The 21,497-nt window shown below is 46.9% G+C and overlaps 1 protein-coding gene and 1 long non-coding RNA gene across 4 annotated transcripts in view; both read left to right on the top strand.

Moving 5' to 3' along the window:
• Positions 1 to 16,031, top strand: part of GNB5 (G protein subunit beta 5) — a 43,657-nt gene extending 27,626 nt beyond the window's left edge. For all 3 annotated transcript variants that reach the window (XM_032856459.1, XM_032856461.1, XM_032856460.1), the window contains 6 exons: positions 5,878 to 6,021; positions 8,156 to 8,247; positions 10,500 to 10,548; positions 12,635 to 12,731; positions 13,622 to 13,788; positions 15,244 to 16,031. In XM_032856459.1, the coding sequence (XP_032712350.1) occupies positions 5,878 to 6,021; positions 8,156 to 8,247; positions 10,500 to 10,548; positions 12,635 to 12,731; positions 13,622 to 13,788; positions 15,244 to 15,255 (561 nt within the window). In that variant the 3' untranslated portion in view covers positions 15,256 to 16,031. The remainder of the gene's footprint in view (positions 1 to 5,877; positions 6,022 to 8,155; positions 8,248 to 10,499; positions 10,549 to 12,634; positions 12,732 to 13,621; positions 13,789 to 15,243) is intronic.
• Positions 16,032 to 18,212: 2,181 nt separating this feature from the next.
• LOC116867101 lies at positions 18,213 to 21,364 on the top strand. The gene is made up of 3 exons (XR_004382553.1): positions 18,213 to 18,521; positions 19,741 to 19,824; positions 21,287 to 21,364. It is a non-coding gene; the product is annotated as an uncharacterized LOC116867101 (long non-coding RNA).
• Positions 21,365 to 21,497: the final 133 nt, after the last annotated feature.

Consider the following 21,497-nt stretch of genomic DNA (forward strand, 5'->3'; position numbering starts at 1 on the left):
CGGGGACATTTTTGCTGCATGCTAACGATTTTGGACTGTTGGGTTTTTGTTTTCACTTGTCTCCATGTATTTTTATTTCCTCCTTGATTTCTTAGTTGACCCATCTGTTATTTAGTGGCCTGTAATTCCGCCTCCGTGTAGTTTGTATTTCTCCCAGGTGTTTTCTTGTGATTGACTGTGCTCAGCTGTGGTGCTTAAAAAGATGAATGATATGATTTCAGTCTTTTTGAATTTACTGAGACTTGTTTTGTGGCCTAAGGTGTGATCCATTCTGGAGAATGTTCTTTGTGTACTTGAAAACAATGTGTATCCCACTGTTTGGGAATGGAATATTCTAAATGTATGTTGAGTTCATCTGGCCCAATGTGTCACTCAGAGCCACTATCTCCTTGTTCATTTTCTGTCTAAATGATCTATCCATTGATGTACGTGGAGTGTTGAAGTCCCATATTATTATTAAACTTCTGTCAGTTTCTTCCTTTGTGTCTGTTAATAGTTCCTTTATGTATTTAGGTGCTCCTATGTGAGTTGCCTCGATATTTGCAATCATTCTATCTTCCTATTGGATTTTTCCCTTTGTCATTGTGTAGTGCCCTTCTTTGTCTCTTGTTACAATCTTTGTTTGAAAGCCTGTCTCATTCAATGTAAGTATTAAGTATATAAGGAGAGATATGCTCTAGCAGCTGGCTCTAAGAGGACCCTCCTGTTGTTTTTCATTGGTTATCATTATTATTTTTAATAAATCAAAAATGGGGAAAGTCAGGGCTGTTAATTAATGACAGAGCTGAGATAAACTGCATTCCACATAAAACATCCTCCTCTAATGAACTTGGTGGTCGTGGGAGTGGAACAGAGAATCTTCTGAGGGCGTGGAAATTCCTATCCTGCAGTCTGAGTCTGCATGTGCTTACGTGTGTAAAACTTTAACGAGCTGCTGTGCTTCAGAGTTGTGCATTTCATACACCTCACACTTGTGTTTTCTCAAATAGCAAAAGAAAAGGCTTTCACTAGTAAGCCTGATCCCTACTTTGAATAAACTACAAGGTGAAGACATTACAACTTCAACCCTTTGACTAAGTTTCTTAACACGTCATTAAAGGATCCTTGGTTTATTCATTCATGCCTACTTAGCAAATCTTCGTAGGTGCCCACCACCCACGTTGCCAGATACCACCGGTTCCGGGGGTGGACTTGCTCACACTCAGGCTCTGTTCTCAGGACCTTCACGGAAACTGTGACTGAACAGCGGGGGATGTTGAGAGCTCCGAATGGGAGGGGTGGTCCCAAACTTGCTGCAAAGGGCTGCCTGAGCCAGCCTTGGAGGGAAGGGCTGTGGCCAGGGAAGTGTGAGGGCAGCCCAGAGGGAGACAGGCAGCCTGAGAGGTGGGCAGGGCGGGATCACAGGGCCCTTGAGTCTGGCCTCAGCCATTGCAGGCACTAGGTCAGATTTGGGTTTCTTTTAAGCAGGAGAGCTTCTGAGTCCGATGAAAGCCTTCTGTGGCCCACTGTGTTTTCATCTCACTGGGGTCGGAAGGGGAGGCGAGGCTGGAGGCAGGGAGACCAGGGGACTGGGTAACTGTTTAATTGCTGAGCGGAGGGGTGTTGGGACTTGGAACCCGCAGTGTTTGCAACCGTCGTTTGCCACCAGGATTCTCAGAGACCTGTACAGTAGGGGGCGCTGTGGCCCGGGCTGGCTGTGGTGCCAGAACCCGCCGTCTTTGGGGCTGAGGACAAAGCAACAGAGGACATTTAGTCTGGATGAAGGAAGGCTCAGAGGGATGCAAGAACAGTGAGTCTTCAGACATCTGAAGACCCTCTGGTGGGGGTCCCATCACCACCCCCTCCCTGCCCACCCCCTCTGTGTTGCCACAGGTGCTGGAGGTGGAGATCAAAGGGGCACCTGTGAAGGAAAAAGTGCTTTCCTCCAAATAAGCCGCCAGCCCCAGGTAGAGAAGGTCCTGTGGGCCACTTCCTCGGGGATGTATCCTGGGAAACAGAGCAGGGCAAAGGTCTTGGCTTGGTGTCAGACTGCTGGGATAAATCTCGGCTTCACTGTATCCCAGCTGGTCAGTCCCAAACAAAGTTTTATTCTGTTTTCTTTTTCTCACCTTCAGGAGAGAATGGTAGTAAACTCCTTTCTCATAAGGTTTTCAGAGGATTCAGTGAGATGATTTGTGTAAAATAGTACAGCCCCTGGTAAATATCAGTAAGTGTTAGGTTTTATTACTTTATTATTGTTAATAGTATCTCACAGCTTCCTGGGTGATTCTGATGCATGGCCTGGTTGGGATACCTTAATGAACCTTGAGCTTCCTTCCATTCTGGTGATCAAGGATGGAAAAAGAAAAAGTCAAGAGGCTGGCAGAAGACTGGTGTTAAACCTACAAAATCCCTACATTCCAGAATAAATGACCGCGAGTAAGAGGTTCTGTTTCGTGCATTTATCGTGATGAGTGTTTTGTTTTTAAATTCAATTTTTACTTATATTGTAGTGAAGATCACAAAAATATTAAAAGTATTTTTAAAATATTTTTTACTATTAAGAATTTACTTGTGGGGCCTCTGGGTGGCTCAGTGGGTTAAAGCCTCTGCCTTCGGCTCGGGTCGTGATCCCAGGTCCTGGGATCGAGCCCTGCATCGGGCTCTCTGCTCAGCAGAGAGTCTGCTTCCTCCTATCTCTCTCTGCCTGCTTCTCTGCCTACTTGTGATCTCTGTCTGTCAAATAAATAAATAAAATCTTAAAAAAAAAAAAGAATTTACTTGTAACTTTTTAAAAATATTCATTTCTTTGGTTGAAGAATATGGCATGGAAAATCTACAAATTTTTTTTTTAAGATTTTTTTTTTTAATTCATTTGACAGAGATCACAAGTAGGCAGAGAGGCAGGCAGAGAGAGAGGGGAAGGAAGCTCCCCGCTGAGCAGAGCCCCCAATGTGGGGCTCGATCCCAGGACCCTGGGATCATGACCTGAGCTGAAGGCCGAGGCTTTAACCCACTGAGCCACCCAGGCGCCCCGAAAATCTGCAAATTAAAGAGCTAGACTGAGGTAATCGTTTAAAGCAGATTGTTTGGGTGTCCCAATAAAGATGGGAGATTACTGGCCCTTTGTAAGTGTTAGGACAGGAATAGGTATGGGCTTGGAGAGATTGAAGGGAATTACGGCATATTATAAAATACAAGTACAGAAATTAAGACCCAGTCCAAGTCTTGTGTGTTCATAAACTAACTTTTACCAGCCTAGGTCATCTTGTTGGGTGAACCAGGCCACCTGAAGGAAACCAAGGGTGGAGAAGCCCACGAACAGCTGGAGGAGCTTTGCAGCCTTGGAGAGTCCCCAAATTTGAGAGTTGCCCATGAGTGGGAGCTCTAAGGAGGGCCCTGAGGACTGTGCCAGAGAACCCTAAGCTCTCTGGAACTCAGGCAGCTCTGGCTCCAGCGAGGAGCTCCAAAGCTGCTTCTCCTAGCTGCAAGGAGAGTCTGGGCCTCACCAGACTGTCTGGGAAGAAACACACTCCAACATGCTGCAGCAAGCTAGGCACCAGGCCAGGGTGGGAGTAGAGTCCCCTGGGTATAATGTGGTTTCCCTCCTGCAGAGAAAAGGAGATTCTTTGTAAGTGCTAGGCCCAGCATGTAAGAGAGAAGGAAAAGAACAGGAGGGAAGAGGAGAAGAGAAAACCAGCAGCAGGAGGAATTTGGAGGTACAGGGCGGTCCATGGGTACACTGAAGGCTTGCAGTCCCTAAGCCCAGGGCTCGCTCATTTCCTTTCCTTGGTAATCTCCACCCACAGAGGGCCCCACAGTATTGCCGTGATGCCACAAGAGCCCCTTCCTGTGTGGTCTTATCACCTCATCCAGACCCTGGGAGCAGCAGGAAGGTGGGGCATCAGGAGGTTGTGTGTCTAGAGCTTATTAGCCCTTGGGGATCCCCCAGCCCATGGCTGCTCGGGACGGGCTGCCTCAGTATGGTCAGCTGGGTCCTGGAAGCTGTGAGCCCTGCGTCTCCGCTGCCTTTCCCCCGGACACAGGGCGCTGTGCTCAGCCTAAGCCCAAGCCACGGGCGCGCGTGGGCACACACACACAGACACTCACCCACCTACTGTGACCCTAACTCCACTCACCATGCTTTTCCCCAGGCATCACAGCGTTCCTCTCACTGTATGTGTGGCCTTTGTACTTGTCAGTTTACAGAAGCAGCTTGAGGGGTGGCCACACAGACCTTAGACACGTTTTCCTAAAATCTGCCCTTGATCTTATCTCCCTTGGAAGCTTAACCCCTCCCCTCTCCTCAGTCTGGCCTACAGGCTAAAGTCCTCACACTTCTCCTTTCCCACAGAGGTGGGCCTTCACCCAGCCAGCACTCACTCATCCTTGGAGAGCAGCTCAGATGTTGCTGGGGTGGGTTTGCTGTCCCTCCCATGGGCCTACCCGGATCTCAGCACTTCTCACTTGATCGTGAGTCATCACAGTCTTGTCTGCTGAGATCCTCGGAAAAAACTTGCTGTCCAGCAAAACCTTTTTTTTTTTTTAAGATTTTATTTATTTATTTGAGAAAGAGATCACAAGTAGGCAGAGAGGCAGGCAGAGAGAGAGAAGGAAGCAGGCTCCCCACTGAGCAGAGAGCCCGACATGGGGCTCGATCTCAGGCCCCTGAGACCAGGACCTGAGCTGAAGGCAGAGGCTTTAACCCACTGAGCCACCCAGGCATTCCTCCAGCAAAACCTTCTTAGACCTGCAGCAAGGGAGAACCCCAACTTGCCAGAATCCCCATAGCATCGCAAATGAAGAAATCAAGGAAGGGTACTTGGAGGGTTTGGGGATCCAGGCTGAGTGATTTTTAAGGTGGGTGTCTTGAGGCAGGAAACTGGCTACAACATTACTAGGTTTGAATCAGGGAGCCCCACAAGATGAAGGTCTTGAAGTGAGTCTGGATGAGCAAGCTGTTTGTCTTGGTAAATAAGTTGTTTTGTTGGTTCACAGTCTTATCTTGCAGCAGCAGGTGTGTCCTGAAGCAAGCCGCTAGATTGTTTTCACGTGTTCTCAGTATTGCCTCACAGAACACCAGGAGAGTGTGCCTGAGCTCGGAATTGTTCAACACAGGGGCAGGGAATTTGGTTGGTGTCATGTCTTACTGCCAGTTCTGTTCAACTGTGCTCCGGGAGAGCGGAGAGCTGGGACCAAGACACAGTCTTTGTGCAGACCCTAATTAATGCCTACTAGCAGGGCAGCTGAATGTCATCAGCACCCAGCAGAGGCTTGTTGAGTCTGTGAGGACATGCGTGTGACCCTCTTGGGGGGCCCTAGGACCATCTAGGCCCTGCTCTAGGGAGAAGCAGCCACAGGGGCACATGTCTCACAAAATGCTGCCTGGTGGGGTGCAGTGCTCCTCACTGCTACCAGGTGAGGGTTTGTGAGGGCTGGGGGTGGGGGGATGGTCCCCGGCCCCAGCCCAGGTGCAATATTAGCAGGCAGCCCCATGGCTGGGGAGCACATTAAGATCTGAGAAGCACTTGAGGTGTCTGGCCTGCTCATGGGGGCTGCACCAGTTCTGTTCTCCCAGACGTTCACAGAGCACTCCCTCCATGACCCCGGGCCATCACAGAGCTCTGTGAATATGGCACGGAGGCCCTGCTCGACTTTGTTCCCCTGGAGACAAGCACATAAACACACATCGCGAGGACAGTGAGCATGTCGCAAAGGGACTTTGTTTTCATAGGGCAGGAGAAATACTTCTGTGCTTGAATCCAGGTATAACAAGGCATGTGTCCGTGTGTGTGTTCCAAGAGCCTCCTTTTCCCCGGTCAGCTTTCAGCATCTGAGTGACTTTCCCCCAGCACAGATCCTGATACCAATGTTCTTCCCGTCCTTCTCTGGGGACAGATCCTGACAGCAAGCGGCGACGGGACGTGTGCACTGTGGGATGTGGAGAGCGGGCAGCTGCTGCAGAGTTTCCACGGACACGGGGCTGACGTGCTCTGCTTGGACCTGGCCCCATCAGAAACGGGCAACACCTTCGTGTCTGGGGTAAAGGCCCAAGCAAAATCCCTCGGGGTCCTTCCTCTCCTTGGGAGGGTGATGGTGGCAATTCTTGTCATTTCTAGGGAGTTGACCAGACATTTCTCTGGGAGGAATTGTCCTCAGCTCGCTGTCACATCCCCTGCTCCCACAGCAAGGGCAGCATGTGGTGGGCGGTTATGGTGAGGGGCTGTGAGGGTCTCCTGTTCTGCAGCTGACATTCAGTCTGCAGAGGGATCTGGAATGTTCTCCTCATGTGAATGCTGTGACTTGAGGTGCGTATCTGCTGCATTTGAGCATGTTTAGGGTTTTTTTTAGATTTTATTTATCTATTTGAGAGAGAGAGAGAGCAGGAGAAAGTGGAGGATCAGAGAGAAGAGAAGACTCTTCTTCAATGCGGGACTCAACCCAGGGACTCCAGGATCATGATGGGAGCCAAAGGCAGTCGCTCAACGAACTGAGCCACTCAGGTGCCCTGAAATAAACAGCAGAGTTAGCAGCTGAGAGCATTGGAGATGAGCCATAAGGGTACCAAGCTGGTCAGATGGCTGCTGAGGTAAGGCAGCATTGTGGTGTGATCAGGGCTTGGGGCTCGTGAGACACTCTCCTGCCCCAGCCCTGCGCATCACCAGCACCCTCCCACCCCAGCACACAGGGAAGAGAGCATCTGAAGGCTTGGGGTCAGACACAAGCCCACAGTGGCACACAGGAGCACTAGACTAGGATGCTGGGGTCATGGCTTTGCTCTCTGACTCCATTTCCTCATCTGTAAATTGGGCATGATGCAGACCAGTACTCCACTGACCCGGGATATGCTGTGGAATATATTAGGTGGAGGAGCCAACAGCGGGTCAGACAGACGTCAGGGGCAAGTGTTTCTGTGGATGGCCAGGAATAAGAGTGGGGAACTGAGCCAGCTGACCTGGCTTGAGTCCTGTCTCACTTTAGTCAGGAGAGGGGGGAGAGGAGGTGCTGGACACACCATCACGTGTCCTTTGCAGCTGGAGGACGCAGGGGCCCTTGGCTCCGAGCTGCCGGTGTCTTGGTGCTGGGCATTAGGCAGGGACTGTGTGGCCTGTAATCAGCAGGAACCCCAGTTTCTTCTTGGGTATTTGGCCCCACCTGTGTATGTTTCATTTCTGGGCCTTCGAATAACTGTATCTGTGCCTCCTCAACTGCACTGCCTTTTCAAGTAGTTGATAGCACTGTAGATCATAGTGTCTCCTTCAGAGCACTAAACTCCGTTTGACTTAGTATCCTCAGAAGATGAGAAGACGCCCCCACTTGCTTTGTCTGCGTTCTCATTAAAGATGATTGGAGCACTGAACCCCCACTGCGGGGCTTCTGAGGTACTAGTTGTGGTGCTTCATCCCTCTCTTCTCTCTGAGGTTGAAACCGGCAACTTGAACACCAGTTTTAAGCCATTACGTCTTCTATTTGACTATTAAGAGTCCACATTGTCCTACCCAAGTTCCATAACAGCATTGCTCAGCAGGAATGTGTCAAGTGCTCCTGGAGCCAGGACAGTATAAGGTGAAAACCTCATGTTTAGGATCCCCTGGGTCACGTTTATAGGTGGTGAGATGGAAGCCCAGGACAGCGACTTGCTGGAGACCCGCATCTTGCTGCTGGCAAGGTCATGACCCCCAGCCGGCGTGCCGCAGAGGCGCAGATGACCCAGCGGCTCCTGGGGTGCTCCCTTTGCCTCCGGCTGTCCTGTACACCTGAGACAGTGGGGTGGCCCCACTGTGCACCTAGTGTGTGCCTGCCCTTCCCCCCTGGGCTTAGGGAGGCAGAGATGAAGAAGAGGGAGGAAGTAAGGACAGAACAAAGAGAGAAATGCCCAGGGGGAAGCAAGGAGGCTCTGGAGGGTTTGCACCCACACTTGGAAAGGTGCAAAAGAAGAAAACATGCTAAAGGGGACAGCTGGGTGCCTTCTCTTGCTCCCCACACCCCAAGACAATCTCACCTTCTCAGGGCTTATTGGTTGAAGAAAGCAGCCTTAGGTGATGCTAGTCTCAGAAAAGCATGTTGAGCCATTTACCCATGGGAGGTAAATGGCTCTGTTACGTAATGAGAGCTCATGCTCGACTGCAGACAGGCCTTGCAGTGAGCATAACTCTGGGTAACTTTGCATTTGTAGGGATGTGACAAGAAAGCCATGGTGTGGGACATGCGCTCCGGCCAGTGCGTGCAGGCCTTTGAAACACACGAATCTGACATCAACAGTGTCCGGTTAGTGAGTAGAATGTTCACGTAACTTCCCTGTTCTGCTGGCAATCCCTGGCGTGGGGTAATAATGCTCAGCCCAGGAACCACCTCCAGGCTCATTTCACTTGGCTGAGACAGGTCCCTCCAGCAAGAAAGGCTGATTTGTGGTAACCCTGAACAGCGCTGCAGATCTCTTGGAGATACTTAATTCAGTGGCACTTAGAGTAATTGTTATTATCCTCCCTAAGCAGAGTCGGTATTTCTCATTCATTTATTCAGCAAATATTTATTGAGACTTATATGGTAGACATTGTTCCAGGAACTTTGTGAACAAGATAGACAAGGTCTCTACTTTCTTACAGGAGATAAGACAAAGCACAAACAAATAAATGTATAATTTAATTTAAGATGGTGCTATGTGCAAAGTAAAATAGGCAGATGGGATGGGGTGGGTTATTGCTTAGGATGGCCAGGGAAGTCCTCTCTGAGAAAACAATGTTTGAAAGAGCCAGGCTTGCAGAGAGCTGGGTTAAGATGAGATGTGGAGGGACCTAACCAAAGGCCAGTTTGGGGGGTGGTTGACATGGTCTGTGTTTTGCCCATGAGAGATCACTCTGGCTGCTGTTTGGAGAACAGATTGTGGGGAAGCAAGAATGGAAGTATGATGGCCAATTAGAAAGTTGCATGAGTCCAAGAAAAAGGTGACAGTGGCTGGAACTAAAGACAGCATGGAGACAGAAATGTCCAGAATTGTGAGGATTCTGAGATTTTACCCTAGCTACAAGCTATCAAGTTAGACTGCCACAGTTTCATAGCTGCTGGTAGAAGACACGAGACTCCTGGGTTCAAGATGAAGGACAGTTTATTACTCCTAGCAATGGCAGCAGCCAGAGTATCAGCATTTTTGTGCTGGTTGCCTGAGCCCCAATTCCACAGGGTGAAATGGAGAGGTTCCATTACAAAAGAAGAATCCTGAGCTTGGGAACCCAAAGCTTTTATAAGGGGCAGTAAGCAGGGATCCATTTACTAAGACAGAGAAGGCTGGAGGAATCAGAGGTAGGAGGCAGTTGTTGTACATGCATTCCAGAGCTCTGTTTTGGGATAGTTACATTTGAGATGCGTATTATATACACAAGTAGAAATGTTGAGTAGGTAGCAGGATCTATGAACTGGTTCCTAAGAGAGAGGCAAGGACTTGACATGTAAATTTGGAAGATGGCATCGTTAAGACAGTATTTGAAATATAATCATCCAAGAATCTTCACTAAGTGGGAAAGACAGTAGACCTGTTCCCCTTAAAAGGAAGAATAAGGTAGCAGTGCTTATTTACATGAGCAGTAGAAATGTTAGTAAGAATTTCTAGGTCCTTGCCCTCACTTGTAGGATAGTGAAAAAGGAAAAAGACTGTAGCTTTTGACAAATGTGCAATAATTACCTAGAAAAATCAAAGGAAATTAATACAAATATTAAGTGAAGTTGGTAAGATGCTGGATAGAATATAAAGCCACAAAAATAAATTAAACCTCTATATACTCACTCCTTAAAATGCACATTCTCTCACCTGTGCTGTTCCCCTTACCCTTCCTCCAACATCCGTTAGGTCTCAGTGTAGATTCCTCTCTCCCTCTGAAGCCTGATAGCCGAGAAGAGAATGAACGTAACGGTAATAAGTATCATTTGCTGAATGCTTTCCATCTGGCCATGCCAAGTTCTTTGCCCATATTATCTTATTCAGTCTTTACAAAAGGGAAAATGCATTATCATCCTCACTTTTCAAATAAGGAAACTGAGGCTGGGCAAGGTGAAGTCCTTTGCCAGAAGTCTCACATGGAGGCAGTGGTCCATGCAGAGATCTGCCTGAGGCTTTGTCTTTGCAATCCCAGTGTCTTATGCAGATAATAACTTCTTATCCCAGAGCTGAGCCAAGTCCCAGATCAGTGGAAACTATGGTTACAGGCAGCCTGCTCTGTGTTCAGTGCCTGGTGCAAATACACACATTATCTCAGTTACTCCTCACCAAAACTCTGCAAAGCCATTGTCACTGTCCCCTACTTACAGGAAAGAAAAGTAGAGGCCAGTGGGCCAGCCAGATCAGCCTCCCCTTCTGACCTCTATAATGAGTGGTTCATATGTCGCAGTGGAGATGCCAACTCTGATTCCACAGGCCCAGCATGGGACTACTTTCCCAGTGATTTCCAGATGATTCTGACAGGCATCCAGGATTGAGAATCACCACCCCAAATAAAGTGCTTTCTATCCAAACTGTCTCTCTTCAGGTACTACCCAAGTGGAGATGCCTTTGCTTCAGGATCAGATGATGCTACGGTATGCTTCTAAATTATGAGAACTTTTCCTATTTGAAAGAGAAATGCAGTGATTTAATTTTATTTTTCAAAATTAATGTTTTTCTGATTACCATAATAAAGTGAATTCATTGAGGAAAACTTGGGTAAGGGATTAAATATCTTAATCTCCCAACCCAAGTAAAGTCACAGCTGGGTGAATTCCTCTCTTTTTTATTTTAAAACAAAATGCTTTATAATTTGTTTTCACTTAGCAATAGACTGTAAACATTTTCCCATGCCAATGTAGCCAATCTACATTATATTTTCTTAGCAATTGAATAGTATTCCATGTTATAGACGGGCTAGTATGTACTTAACTAGTTAATTTTTGAAAGTTTAGATTCAGGGGTTTTTTTCCTGTTTAAGAAATACTGCTATAAGTAAATATTTTTGATACTTATTATTTCTCCCATGTGTTATTATTTCTCCCATGCCCTATATGTTCCTTTTCCTATACCTCCTCAGGCAGCCTGGGGAAAGTGGTTGGTTCAGGGTTTGCCAGAGAGAAGATAAATAAATACCAAATTAATAAGATCTTTTTGAAAATGAAAATGTAAAACTTCCATCTGCCAAAGAACGTATAACAAAATATAAGACCATACATCTATGAAAAGTTCTTGCCATCTATATGACAGACCAAATTGAAATCCTTTAGATATGAATGAGGTTGCATCATCACTAAGATACACACCCCAATTTTTTGAAAGAGTTTGATAAAATCTAGACTGTTTACAAAGTAGGAAATCCAAAATGGCAAATAAACTCCTGAAAACATTTTCAGACTACCTGTAATCCAATAACTGCAAGCGTAAGGGAGGGATCCATGCTCATTTGGATTAGACGTGAAATGCTACATTGTGGACATGATGTGGTTAAAGAGTTAGGCCTCTTGGTTCCATCCTTCTGAAAAACAGTCTGGCCATATGATCCAAGAGCTTTCAAAATATACCTCCCCTTTGATCTGGTCATACTATTTCTTTTTTTTTTTTTTTTTAAGATTTTATTTATTTATTTGACAGAGATCACAAGTAGGCAGAGAATCAGGCAGAGAGAGAGAGGGGGAAGCAGGCTTCCCACTGAGCGGAGAGCACGAATGAATGAATCGGGGCTGGATCCCAGGACCCTGAGATCATGACCTGAGCCAAAGGCAGAGGCTTTAACCCACTGAGCCACCCAGGTTCCCCCAGTCATACTGTTTCTTAAAACAATTTTATTCTGAGGGATTCTGTTCCTTAACTATTCTGAAGAAAACATCAGAGATATGTAAGAACAGTCATCAAAATTTATGTAAGAACAGTCATCAAAATTTTATTTGTAAAGGAGAAAAATTAGACACAAGCAAAAACTCTTAAGAGGTTATGGCTAAACAGATTTAATATATCTGCATACGGAATATTCAACAACCATGGTAGTCATGTGTTTCTGAAGATTATTTAATGCTCATAACCTGATGTTAATAGAAGTCTTCGTGAAATATCCACTGCATGTAAAGACAAACATAAAATGGAAGTAAAACTGAAGGAAATAGCCTAGATGTTATTCAGTACTAGGATTTAGGGTGATTTTTGTTTCCTTCTTTGGGCATTTCTGAGTTTTTCTGTATTTTCTACAATGAATGTGTATCCTTTCTCAGAAGAGAAAGAGGGGTTTCATTTTTGGTTTTGTATCCCCCCAAAATCTTCTGTATTTGCTGTTTCTTTGAATCTCCACTGATTTGTTTACCTCTAAACAAAACTTGAGGTATTTCCCTCATCCCCCAAACTTCACAAGCCAGCAGCTCCTGCCAATATCCCCGTGCTCCTCTCTTCCTCAACCCAGAGCCAGAAATAAGTGCTTCTTGGGGCGCCTGTGTGGCTCAGTGAGTTAATCCTCTGCCTTCGCCTCGGGTCATGATCTCAGGGTCCTGGGATCCAGCCCCGCATTGGGCTCTGTGCTCAGTGGGAAGCCTGCTTCCCCCTCTCTCTGTGCCTTCCTCTCTGCCTACTTGTGATGTCTGTCAAATAAATAAATTAAAAAAAAAAAAAGAAGAAGAAATAAGTGCTTCTTTGTCTTCTTTGTCACCCCAGTGTCGCCTCTACGACCTCCGGGCAGACAGGGAAGTCGCCGTCTACTCCAAAGACAGTATCATATTTGGAGCATCCAGTGTGGACTTCTCCCTCAGTGGTAAGATTTTCTTTCAGAAACTCTCCCTGGACCTTACGCCGGGACTTAAACGAAACCCAGCTCTTGATCAAGCTTTCCCTCAGCTGAACTCCGCATGAGCCAGCAGGTTAAGCAGTCCGAGTCTGCCCTGGTTTTCCTCCATGATCCCTTGCCCCATGTCACCCCACCCGAAGCAGCCTCCCCACCCCCTTCATTTTATGGGAAATGAAGGCCATGCCACCTACTGCTGTTCCTCAGTGATGCGCACAGCTTCACGTCTGCGGGGCCCTTCACAGGCTTTCCTCCTCAGCCTGCTGGCCTCCCCTTCATCCCTGAAAAGGGACTTTTCCAGAGGAGGGGAGCAAGAGACCCTTTCTTAATGCCTAGAAGCTCATGGCCCCTCTGCCCTCACTGCTGGGGAGGCTGCTAATAAACGTTAAGACTGCTCTGACAGGACAAGTTTCCCCAGACACAGCCCCCCAGTCTAAATCTGTGCTTTTCTGCCTGCATGCTGCTACCGCTGCCTACAGCATCTCTTGCCTCCCTTCTCTGCCTCAGCCCCCAAGAGCCAACTCCTATCAGTTTTGTGCAGTGCCCTCCTCGATCCTCCTTCCTCCATGATCTCATAGCATTTTACACACATCCCTCTTCCACGGGCTACCGTGTGTCCCTTCACGTATCTGCCTGCCTGCCCACCAGCACCCTCCTCGAGGGGCAGCAACTCGGCTCTCTTCTCTGAAGCCCCAGGGCAAAGCACAGTGCCTGGCACATAGGGGGCACTAAATCACAGTGGGCTGAATGAGTGAATGAATGAATGAGCAAGCGACTGCCGATTGTGTGAGTGAACGTCACAAAAAGAAAAATGGATGGGAAGAACGGGTTCGGTAACCATCTTGTCCTCCTGCTTTGAGGGCGCCTGCTGTTTGCTGGATACAATGATTACACCATCAATGTCTGGGATGTTCTGAAGGGGTCCCGAGTCTCCATCCTGTTCGGACATGAAAACCGCGTTAGTACTCTCCGAGTCTCCCCTGATGGGACTGCTTTTTGCTCAGGATCATGGGATCATACCCTAAGAGTAAGAGAAATTCTGTTATTTTACTCTGTGTGTGAGAGGAGTGATTGGCCTTCCTTAATGCGGAGGCTCAGAGTCAGCCTGGGTGACATCAGCCAGACAGAGCTCTAATTTCAGCTCTGTCCGTGGCCATAGACGGGGTGTGTTGCCCCAGAGAGGTCATGAGTGCCCCATCAGTGCAGGTATTGGAGCATAGGTTGAAACAACCATGTATCAGCATGTAATTGAGGTAATAATGGGGCCAGGTGATCCAAACAGCCCCCTTTGATCCTGAAAGTAGGATTCTGCTGACTGTAGGTTTTGGCAAACCATAGGGTGCCCGTCTCACTCCCAGTAGTGGGACATTTCTATTCCATGGTGACATACTTTTGTGAGACCCACAGAGGGGCTTTAGGGAACCCATGAAGCCCCTGAAATTATAGGTCACTCACATGTCCTGTATCCATTTTTCTGGAGAAAGTGCCCTCATGGCTTTCATCAGATTCTCAAAAGAGCTCAATGAACTTGTTGGCTGTTGGCTTCCCAGAAATACCTCCAAAATGCCTGTTCATAAAGCAAAGCTAAGTGTATTTCTTACCTCACTAGGGACAGAGCACAAACTTGACAGTCTTAGTGGCATCTCAGAAGGGGAAAAGAGAGAGAGATGTTTATGAGGTTTGGGGAGGGGGTCTGATTTAACCAGTTGGATGGATTGAATTAGGTTTAGACAAATTTGTGGCACAGTAGTTTTCAGATTGCTTGGACACAGGGACGCCTGGGTGGCTCAGTTGGTTGAGTGACTGCCTTTGGCTCAGGCCATGATCCTGGAGTCCGAGGATCAAGTCCCACATCGGGCTGCCTGCTTGGCAGGGAGTCTGCCTCTCCCGCTGACCTCTCTCCTTTCATGCTCTCTCTCTCTCTCTCTCTCTCTCTCTCAAATAAATAAAATCTTAAAAAAAAAAAAAAGATTGCTGGACACATAGTTGGGGAGGGAGAGGAATTTGAAGACAGTCTTGAAAAGTAACCATCATTTGTGATGCTCTGTGTCTGCCTGAGAAGTGAGTGTCTTTTCTAAAGAGAGTAGTTGAGTGGTTTAATCTTGGGATAAACCAAAGATTTCTGTGAGGTTCTGAAATAAACAACAAAGTTATCTGTGAGCTCCTCTTCCAGGGCAAGAGTTTCCTGAATTAGTAAAGTCATGTGAATGACTCAAGGACGTGTGTGAGTACAGATGGTTTTGGTACTCAGCCTAAGTGTCCCCCGCAGATACCCCTTGGATGACTGAGCAGAGCTAGGGGAAGAGGCAGGGCCGAAGAGGCACCTTTGAGTAGCCAGGAGTAAGGTGTTACCATCCAAGAAATGTGTGTGCTTCATTTTGGGGTGTGTGTGTGAGACTGACCTTGATTTTATCTTTTTAAACTCAAGTTTCACAAGTCCTTAACTAAAGGGACTAACAATTATCTCTTTGTGGCTTTGCAGGTCTGGGCCTAATCGTCTCCTCACAATGCACACATACGCACCTGAGGGTAGAATTTGAAACCGCCAAATGGAAATAGATCTTCTTCTAGAGGACCTGAGGGTTATTGCGATGTAGCTTAAAGGAGCCCAGACCGATATTACTTTTAAAACAACCACCCCTGGAAAGATCTGGTGTGGGCCTTCAGCACTAGAACACCTTCAAGTCCAGTGTTTTGCATTTTGAACACTTTTTAAAATGTATCCATTTTTAAGGTTATTCTAATCATATGGTCTCCACGCGTTCTATTACCACACGGATTCAGCATTTAATAAATCCCCTAGTACTTCCTTGAACCACATTTGTTTTCAGAGCACTCTAAAATCTGATTCTTCTCAGGGTGCCCTGTGCCTTTTGGAACTTTCCTCTAGAAGTGCTGACCTTAACAGACCGCACGAGGCAGACAGTGTTGAGGGGTCTGTGATAGAAGAAAATTCAAATTCTGAACGTAATCAGACACAATCCCTTTTGAAAATACGTTTTTATTGTAAAAGTCTCTTTTTCAGTCTCGCATTGTCTTTTTTCAGGTCAAATATTTCCCTCTGTGTGAACTGTCACAAATAGAGGAGAGATGCACATAGAGTGGACGGGATGTTTGCTTTAGGACTTCTGTGATGATGTGACGGCTCCCTTGGATGGGATATTTCCTGTCATTTGAGGGAAAAGCTGAATGCTGTTTGTGACACAAAGGCTCCTCAGAGCAAAACCTTTCTGTGTGGGAACACAGACAGTACACTTATTTAAAAACCTGTTCATAGTATTAGATGTATTAGAATTAGTAGTATCTACTCAGGATACTACAGGTGTCATAGTAGATCCTATCCATATGAAGTATATTCATATTTATTGCATTGAAAATGTAATTACATGAATTAGTTGATAGGTCCCAGGCGATAATGTCTTTGCTTCTCTTCTATGGAGAAAAAAATAACACACAAACTACTTGTCTTTACTTGAAAATCAGCATTTCCTTCTGGAAGACATCAAGTGTTTTTGTTTTAAGATCCCTTCTTTTCCTTGTCTTTAAGGCATTGAGGCTTATTCTTTGTTTTAGAAAACTCCTTGTTCATTAAGATAGCATGCTTTCCTTGGAGAAATAGCAGGTCAGCTCACACACTGGAAGTCTTCCCTGGTTGAGGCCTGCCCTGTGGGTGTTCTGGGCTCCTGTGGTGCCCATAAACCCTGGGTCATCCAGTCTCCTCTCTGGGCCCTGCTCCAGCCTGCCCCCACTCCTAGTCATGGTTCTGGCCCTGTGGGCCCAGCTCCAGGCCCTGCTGCTCAGAGAGACCATCCAGAGCTGCCGCAGGGTCTGGTCAGCAGACAGGTCTGGACCTGGCTGGCCTGCAAACATCAGGACGCGTTCCCTGGCCCACCCTCAGAACGACTTGTGCAGGTATCCTAGTGGGCAAGTCCCTCAAAAAAACACAAAAAAACAGGCTAGCTTTTCCATCAGTTCTTTTAAGTAAATATGGTGATTAGATCCAGTCCAAGCAAACGTTTTACTGAGGGTTTTACTACACAGCGCGCCCTGGGATAGAGAAAGAAATGTACAAGGCCCCTGCTTAACTCCAGAGAGCCCAGAGGGAAGGAGGAAGTTGGTCCAAATGGCCCATTTTTCAGCCACTCCTCTCCTCTTCCCCAGTGGATTCCAGGCTGGGCAGGGGCTCGAGGAAATGGGTACATGATCTCCCCAACTCCAGCCAGCTGCTGAAAGAATCAGGTCCCAGGGTGCCTCTCACGGCATTCCCCAGCTCCACTCCCAAGAGGTCCCAGAGTTTGCTCCCGGTCTTCCTCTCCCCTACAGACCCTTTAATGTCTCTGCACTCTGATCTGGACCTTCCAGTAGTGAAGGAGGACAGGACAGAAGAAAAGTCACCAAGACTAAAGGGAAGCAAATTCAAGGTTAGATGTTTGGAGAGGCAGAGAGCATCTTCAGTGTATGTGCAAAAACGGTCCATAACTTTCCAATCAAAAAAGCTACAGGGGAAAAAAAAAAAAAAACCTGTGAAGTATTCCCTAGAACACTCAATTATCCCCACGGGCAGTAAGCCACCTCCCCTGGAAGCATTTGATTTCACAGTGGGTGTTGTTTAGTATTTATCCATGAAACACTTGGTTTGTAATATGCCACACCATGTGGAGACTCCAAGGGTAACTCCAGGTAATAAATTTTATTTTGCATATTGAAAATAATGCTGAGTGGAGTTTTGTAGTCAGTTTTCTTTTTTTTAGAGGACTTGGGGGCAAACCTACCAAACCAGCTATGGTGGAGGGTCCACACAGACGCGCTCTCAGGTGTGCACAGCCAGAGAAGACCAGGCGTAGGCAGGCTGCAGTGATGGTCATTTATGGGAAATGCCTGTGAATCAAAATCAAGGCAGCTGCTTTGGAGTGGGCGGCCGGCCGTACCCTGCAATGAGCCAGAGGCAGGCACCCCATACCCACTTCCCTCTTCCACCCTTTGACCTCCTCTACACCTTCCCTCCATCATAAAGGCAGCGAAAGGTCATAAAGGTGTTTGTATCTCAGACTCTCATGGCTGCTTGGCCAGCTAGCAAGCAGGGGGCAGTGATGATACCCATACTCTGCTGCAAGTTAGAGGGGGACAGCGTGGGCCCAAACGATGTGCACCTCGGTCAGACCCAGCTCTACCAAGTTCTAGCCTACGTGATATCTGAAGCCCTCTCAGCCTCAGCTCGCTGGCGTGTGGAGGGACGGCACTGAAATACATAAAGCGCCGTCCTCAGTCTTTGGCTTGTTTTCAACAAGGGTTGGCTCCCTGCTTCCTCCATTCCTCCCCTTCCTATTTCCCCCTCCTCCCTTCTTGCTCTTTCTCGTCCCACGCCTACCCCCATCTCCTCCCATCCTCCTGGTTCCCCTTCCTGTGCTCTTTCTTCCCCTCAGCCCTCCCTCATTTCCTCCCGCTCCTTAAGCAGCCCCCACACATGTCTCCAATTAGTCACTTAGTCACTGTCGCCAATTAGAGGTTCATCTGGGCCCCTGGTTCTCCAGTGTTTGGTCTTAATTATACCTCTACACTCCTAAAAATTACTGAGCTTTTTGGTTATGTGGATTATATCTATCAATATTTATCATATTAGACATTAAAGCTAAGGAAAACAGTAAAACACAAGAATACAGAAGCACACATCCCACTGGTGATGCTTTCCCCACATAGCAGGAGCTTCTGGATAACTCCCCAGAGAGTGAGAGTCTTAAAGGACACACATATAGAGAAAGGGTGAGTATTATTACATATTTAAAATAATTTTGATCTTGGGGACCCCCCCCGAAAGGGTCTTAGGGTTGGAACTCTACTTTGAAACAGCTGATGGGCTAATGAGCCCTTCTCAAGCCCCACTGAGTGAGAATACCCTTACAGGAGCTTGGAAAAAAGGGGGATAAGGATGAGGGTCACTGAGGAGAGGGGCTGGAGGAGAGGCCCTCAGAGGAGGTTCCCAGGGGACACATAGAGGCAGTGGGAAAGGCTAGAGACCAACTGAGGTCTTTGGACTGCTGAAAAGCTTTTCCGAGGAGGGCAGTTGGGATCCTGGGGGTAAGCCCAGCAGATAGGTTAGATTAACCAGGGTTGGAGTCGGGGCCCTATTGCTGTCTACTGGCTTCCTCTGAGCCCCAGAGAGCTGGCTGAGCAAGAATTTGTAGATCTGCATCTCCCAAATTTGCCTGCTGAGAAAACTGCTCGGGTCAACAGCAGGTTAAAAATACAGGTCCTGGGGGCACCTGGGTAGCTCAGTTGGTTAAGTGTCTGATGCTTGGTCACAATCTTAGGGTCCTGGGATTGAGCATCACAGCAACGGGCTTCCTGCTCAGTGGGAAGTCTGCTTGTCTCCCCTTCTCTCTCTGCCCCTCCCCCAGCTTGTTCTCTCTTTCTCTCTCTCTTACATAAATTTTTTTTTTTTTTTTAAATAATACAGGGGAACCTGGGTGGCTCAGTGGGTGAAAGCCTCTGCCTTCAGCTCAGGTCATGATCCCAGGGTCCTGGCATGGAGCCCCGCATCGGGCTCTCAGCTCCGAGGGGTGCCTGTTTCCTCCCCTCTCTCTGCCTGCCTCTCTGCCTACTTGTGATCTCTGTCTGTCAAATAAATAAATAGAATCTTTAAAAAAAAAAAAAAAAGGTCCTAAAAATATACAGTTCCTGGAGATCTGGACTGGCAGAACTGAGGTGGGCCAGGAACTCTGAGGAGGCAATGTGGGGGAAAGCACTCAGTTAATCTTTTTGTCCCTCTGGATCCTTTGCAAGAACATGAGGCTAAACCACTCGCCGTCTCACCTGTGATAGAGAATCGGGCCACTCTTCAAGGCATACCACAGACCCATTGTTCTCTAGATGGGATGTGGCTGGAGCTAGGCTGGCCTTCGGGACTGGTCCGTCTCCACTGTGGGCTGACCCCCATTTCTGGTGACCAAAAAATGAAGTGAGTATGTTTGTGTCATTGTAGAAAGGATGCTGACCCTCTCATGAGGGGATGGGATCAGGAATGATGCTCTGTTCATGGCTCAAAAATAACTATGAAGAGCTAAAGGTAAGGATGGTGCGAGCATTTACACAAAGATTGTGACAACAGAAAACGCCCATCTTCGAACCTAAGCTTATCTAACCTATACACCACTGGTGAACACTTGGCCTTATTGTAAACCAGAAACCACGAAGCACAGGTTAACCTATCTGTGCTCCCCAATAATAGGTGGCTTCACCCCTCGGTCTGTAACCCAAGAAAAATGAAAACATGCCCACACAGAAACTTGAACACAAATGTGCACAGTAGCCCAAAGTGGAACATCTCAAATGTTCAACAACCGATGAACGGATGAGCGAAGCGTGGGGTATCAGGCAACGGGATATTTGGCAGTGAAAGGGGAATGAAGTCCTGGTTCATGCCACAACGTGGATGAACCTTGATAAAATTGTGCTGAGTGAAAAAAGCCAGACACAATGGACTACACAGTGTGTGATTCTGTTCACATGAAATAGTCGGAACAGGCAAATCCACAGAGACAGAAAGTAATTTGGTGGTTGCTTGGGACTCAGATGGGATGAATGGGGAGGGACTGCCAATGGGTACAGGATTTCCTTTGAGGTCATGGAATTAGTGGTGATGGCTGCACATTTATCAAAATAAAGCTGCTGAATCTATAGATATATGGAAAAATAGTAGGTACTCCGTAGGTATTTTCAGTATTAAAAAAAAACAAAACCAAGAAACCAGATAGGTAAGGCTTACCAAAATGTGACATTTTGATTTTTGGTTAAAAGTGGGACAAGTGAGCATAGTAACCCTGGTTAGTTCATACCTATAATAAAAAATTTCTCTGTAAAGAACTTGCCCTATGTACCAAGCACTGTGCAAAGCACCTTGCATACACCAAGTCACATAATACTTGTAACAGCTGGATGGTGCAATTATTACCTCCATTTTTTAGGGAAATTGAAGCTAGAAGAGCTGGATAATTTGCTCATGGTTGCACAGCTCCTTAGTGGCAGAGCAAGGATTTTAACCAAATCTGACTGCAAACTGCTTCCTTGCATGGTGTGGATCAGAAATTCTGTGTAGAGGCTCATTTGTTCACTTGCTGTTTGGTTCACCTGATAATTATTAGGAGTTAGCCAATGGCCAGGCCAGAGGAATCACCACTCACCACCAAACTACTCCAAATCTAAGAAAAAACTGTGCTTGTTGCTAAAATATAACATTATATTATATTTAATCAGGTAAAATCATGAGTCCCTGGCAAATAAAATATGACCACATAGAAAAACACTCAACTCCACAAGGAACCCATAAGATGTCAAAAAGAGTTCAAATGGGAGCTTGATGCACAGAGATTTATAATCCCTTCTGAGGAAATTCATTTGGCTCACTATACACGAACCCCTGATGTGGCAGACCAGGCACCCACCAGTACCAATGGCCAGCTCAACCTTTGTAGGGAGAATCCCATTGTTGCCATACACACGCCTTGCTGCCGTGGCCTCTTTGCTCGCAGACTCACAGAATCAGCACCAAGCTAGCTGGGTAAAGAAGCTCTCTGACATCCACAGAGCACAGAAGTTTGTCTGTTTATTAAGAGTCTGCTCCTGATAGTCACATGGGACATGAATATTTTCAGTCTGTACCCATTCAGAGGCATCCAGACAATAACTCTTTCCAAGATTTCCTTAGCACCAATCTTCCAGGCCTCGTCTTCTCAAGGCCCT

Source organism: Lontra canadensis, unplaced genomic scaffold, assembly GCF_010015895.1.
Source record: "Lontra canadensis isolate GAN:19392208 unplaced genomic scaffold, GSC_riverotter_1.0 scaffold12, whole genome shotgun sequence".
Classification (NCBI taxonomy): Eukaryota; Metazoa; Chordata; class Mammalia; order Carnivora; family Mustelidae; genus Lontra; species Lontra canadensis.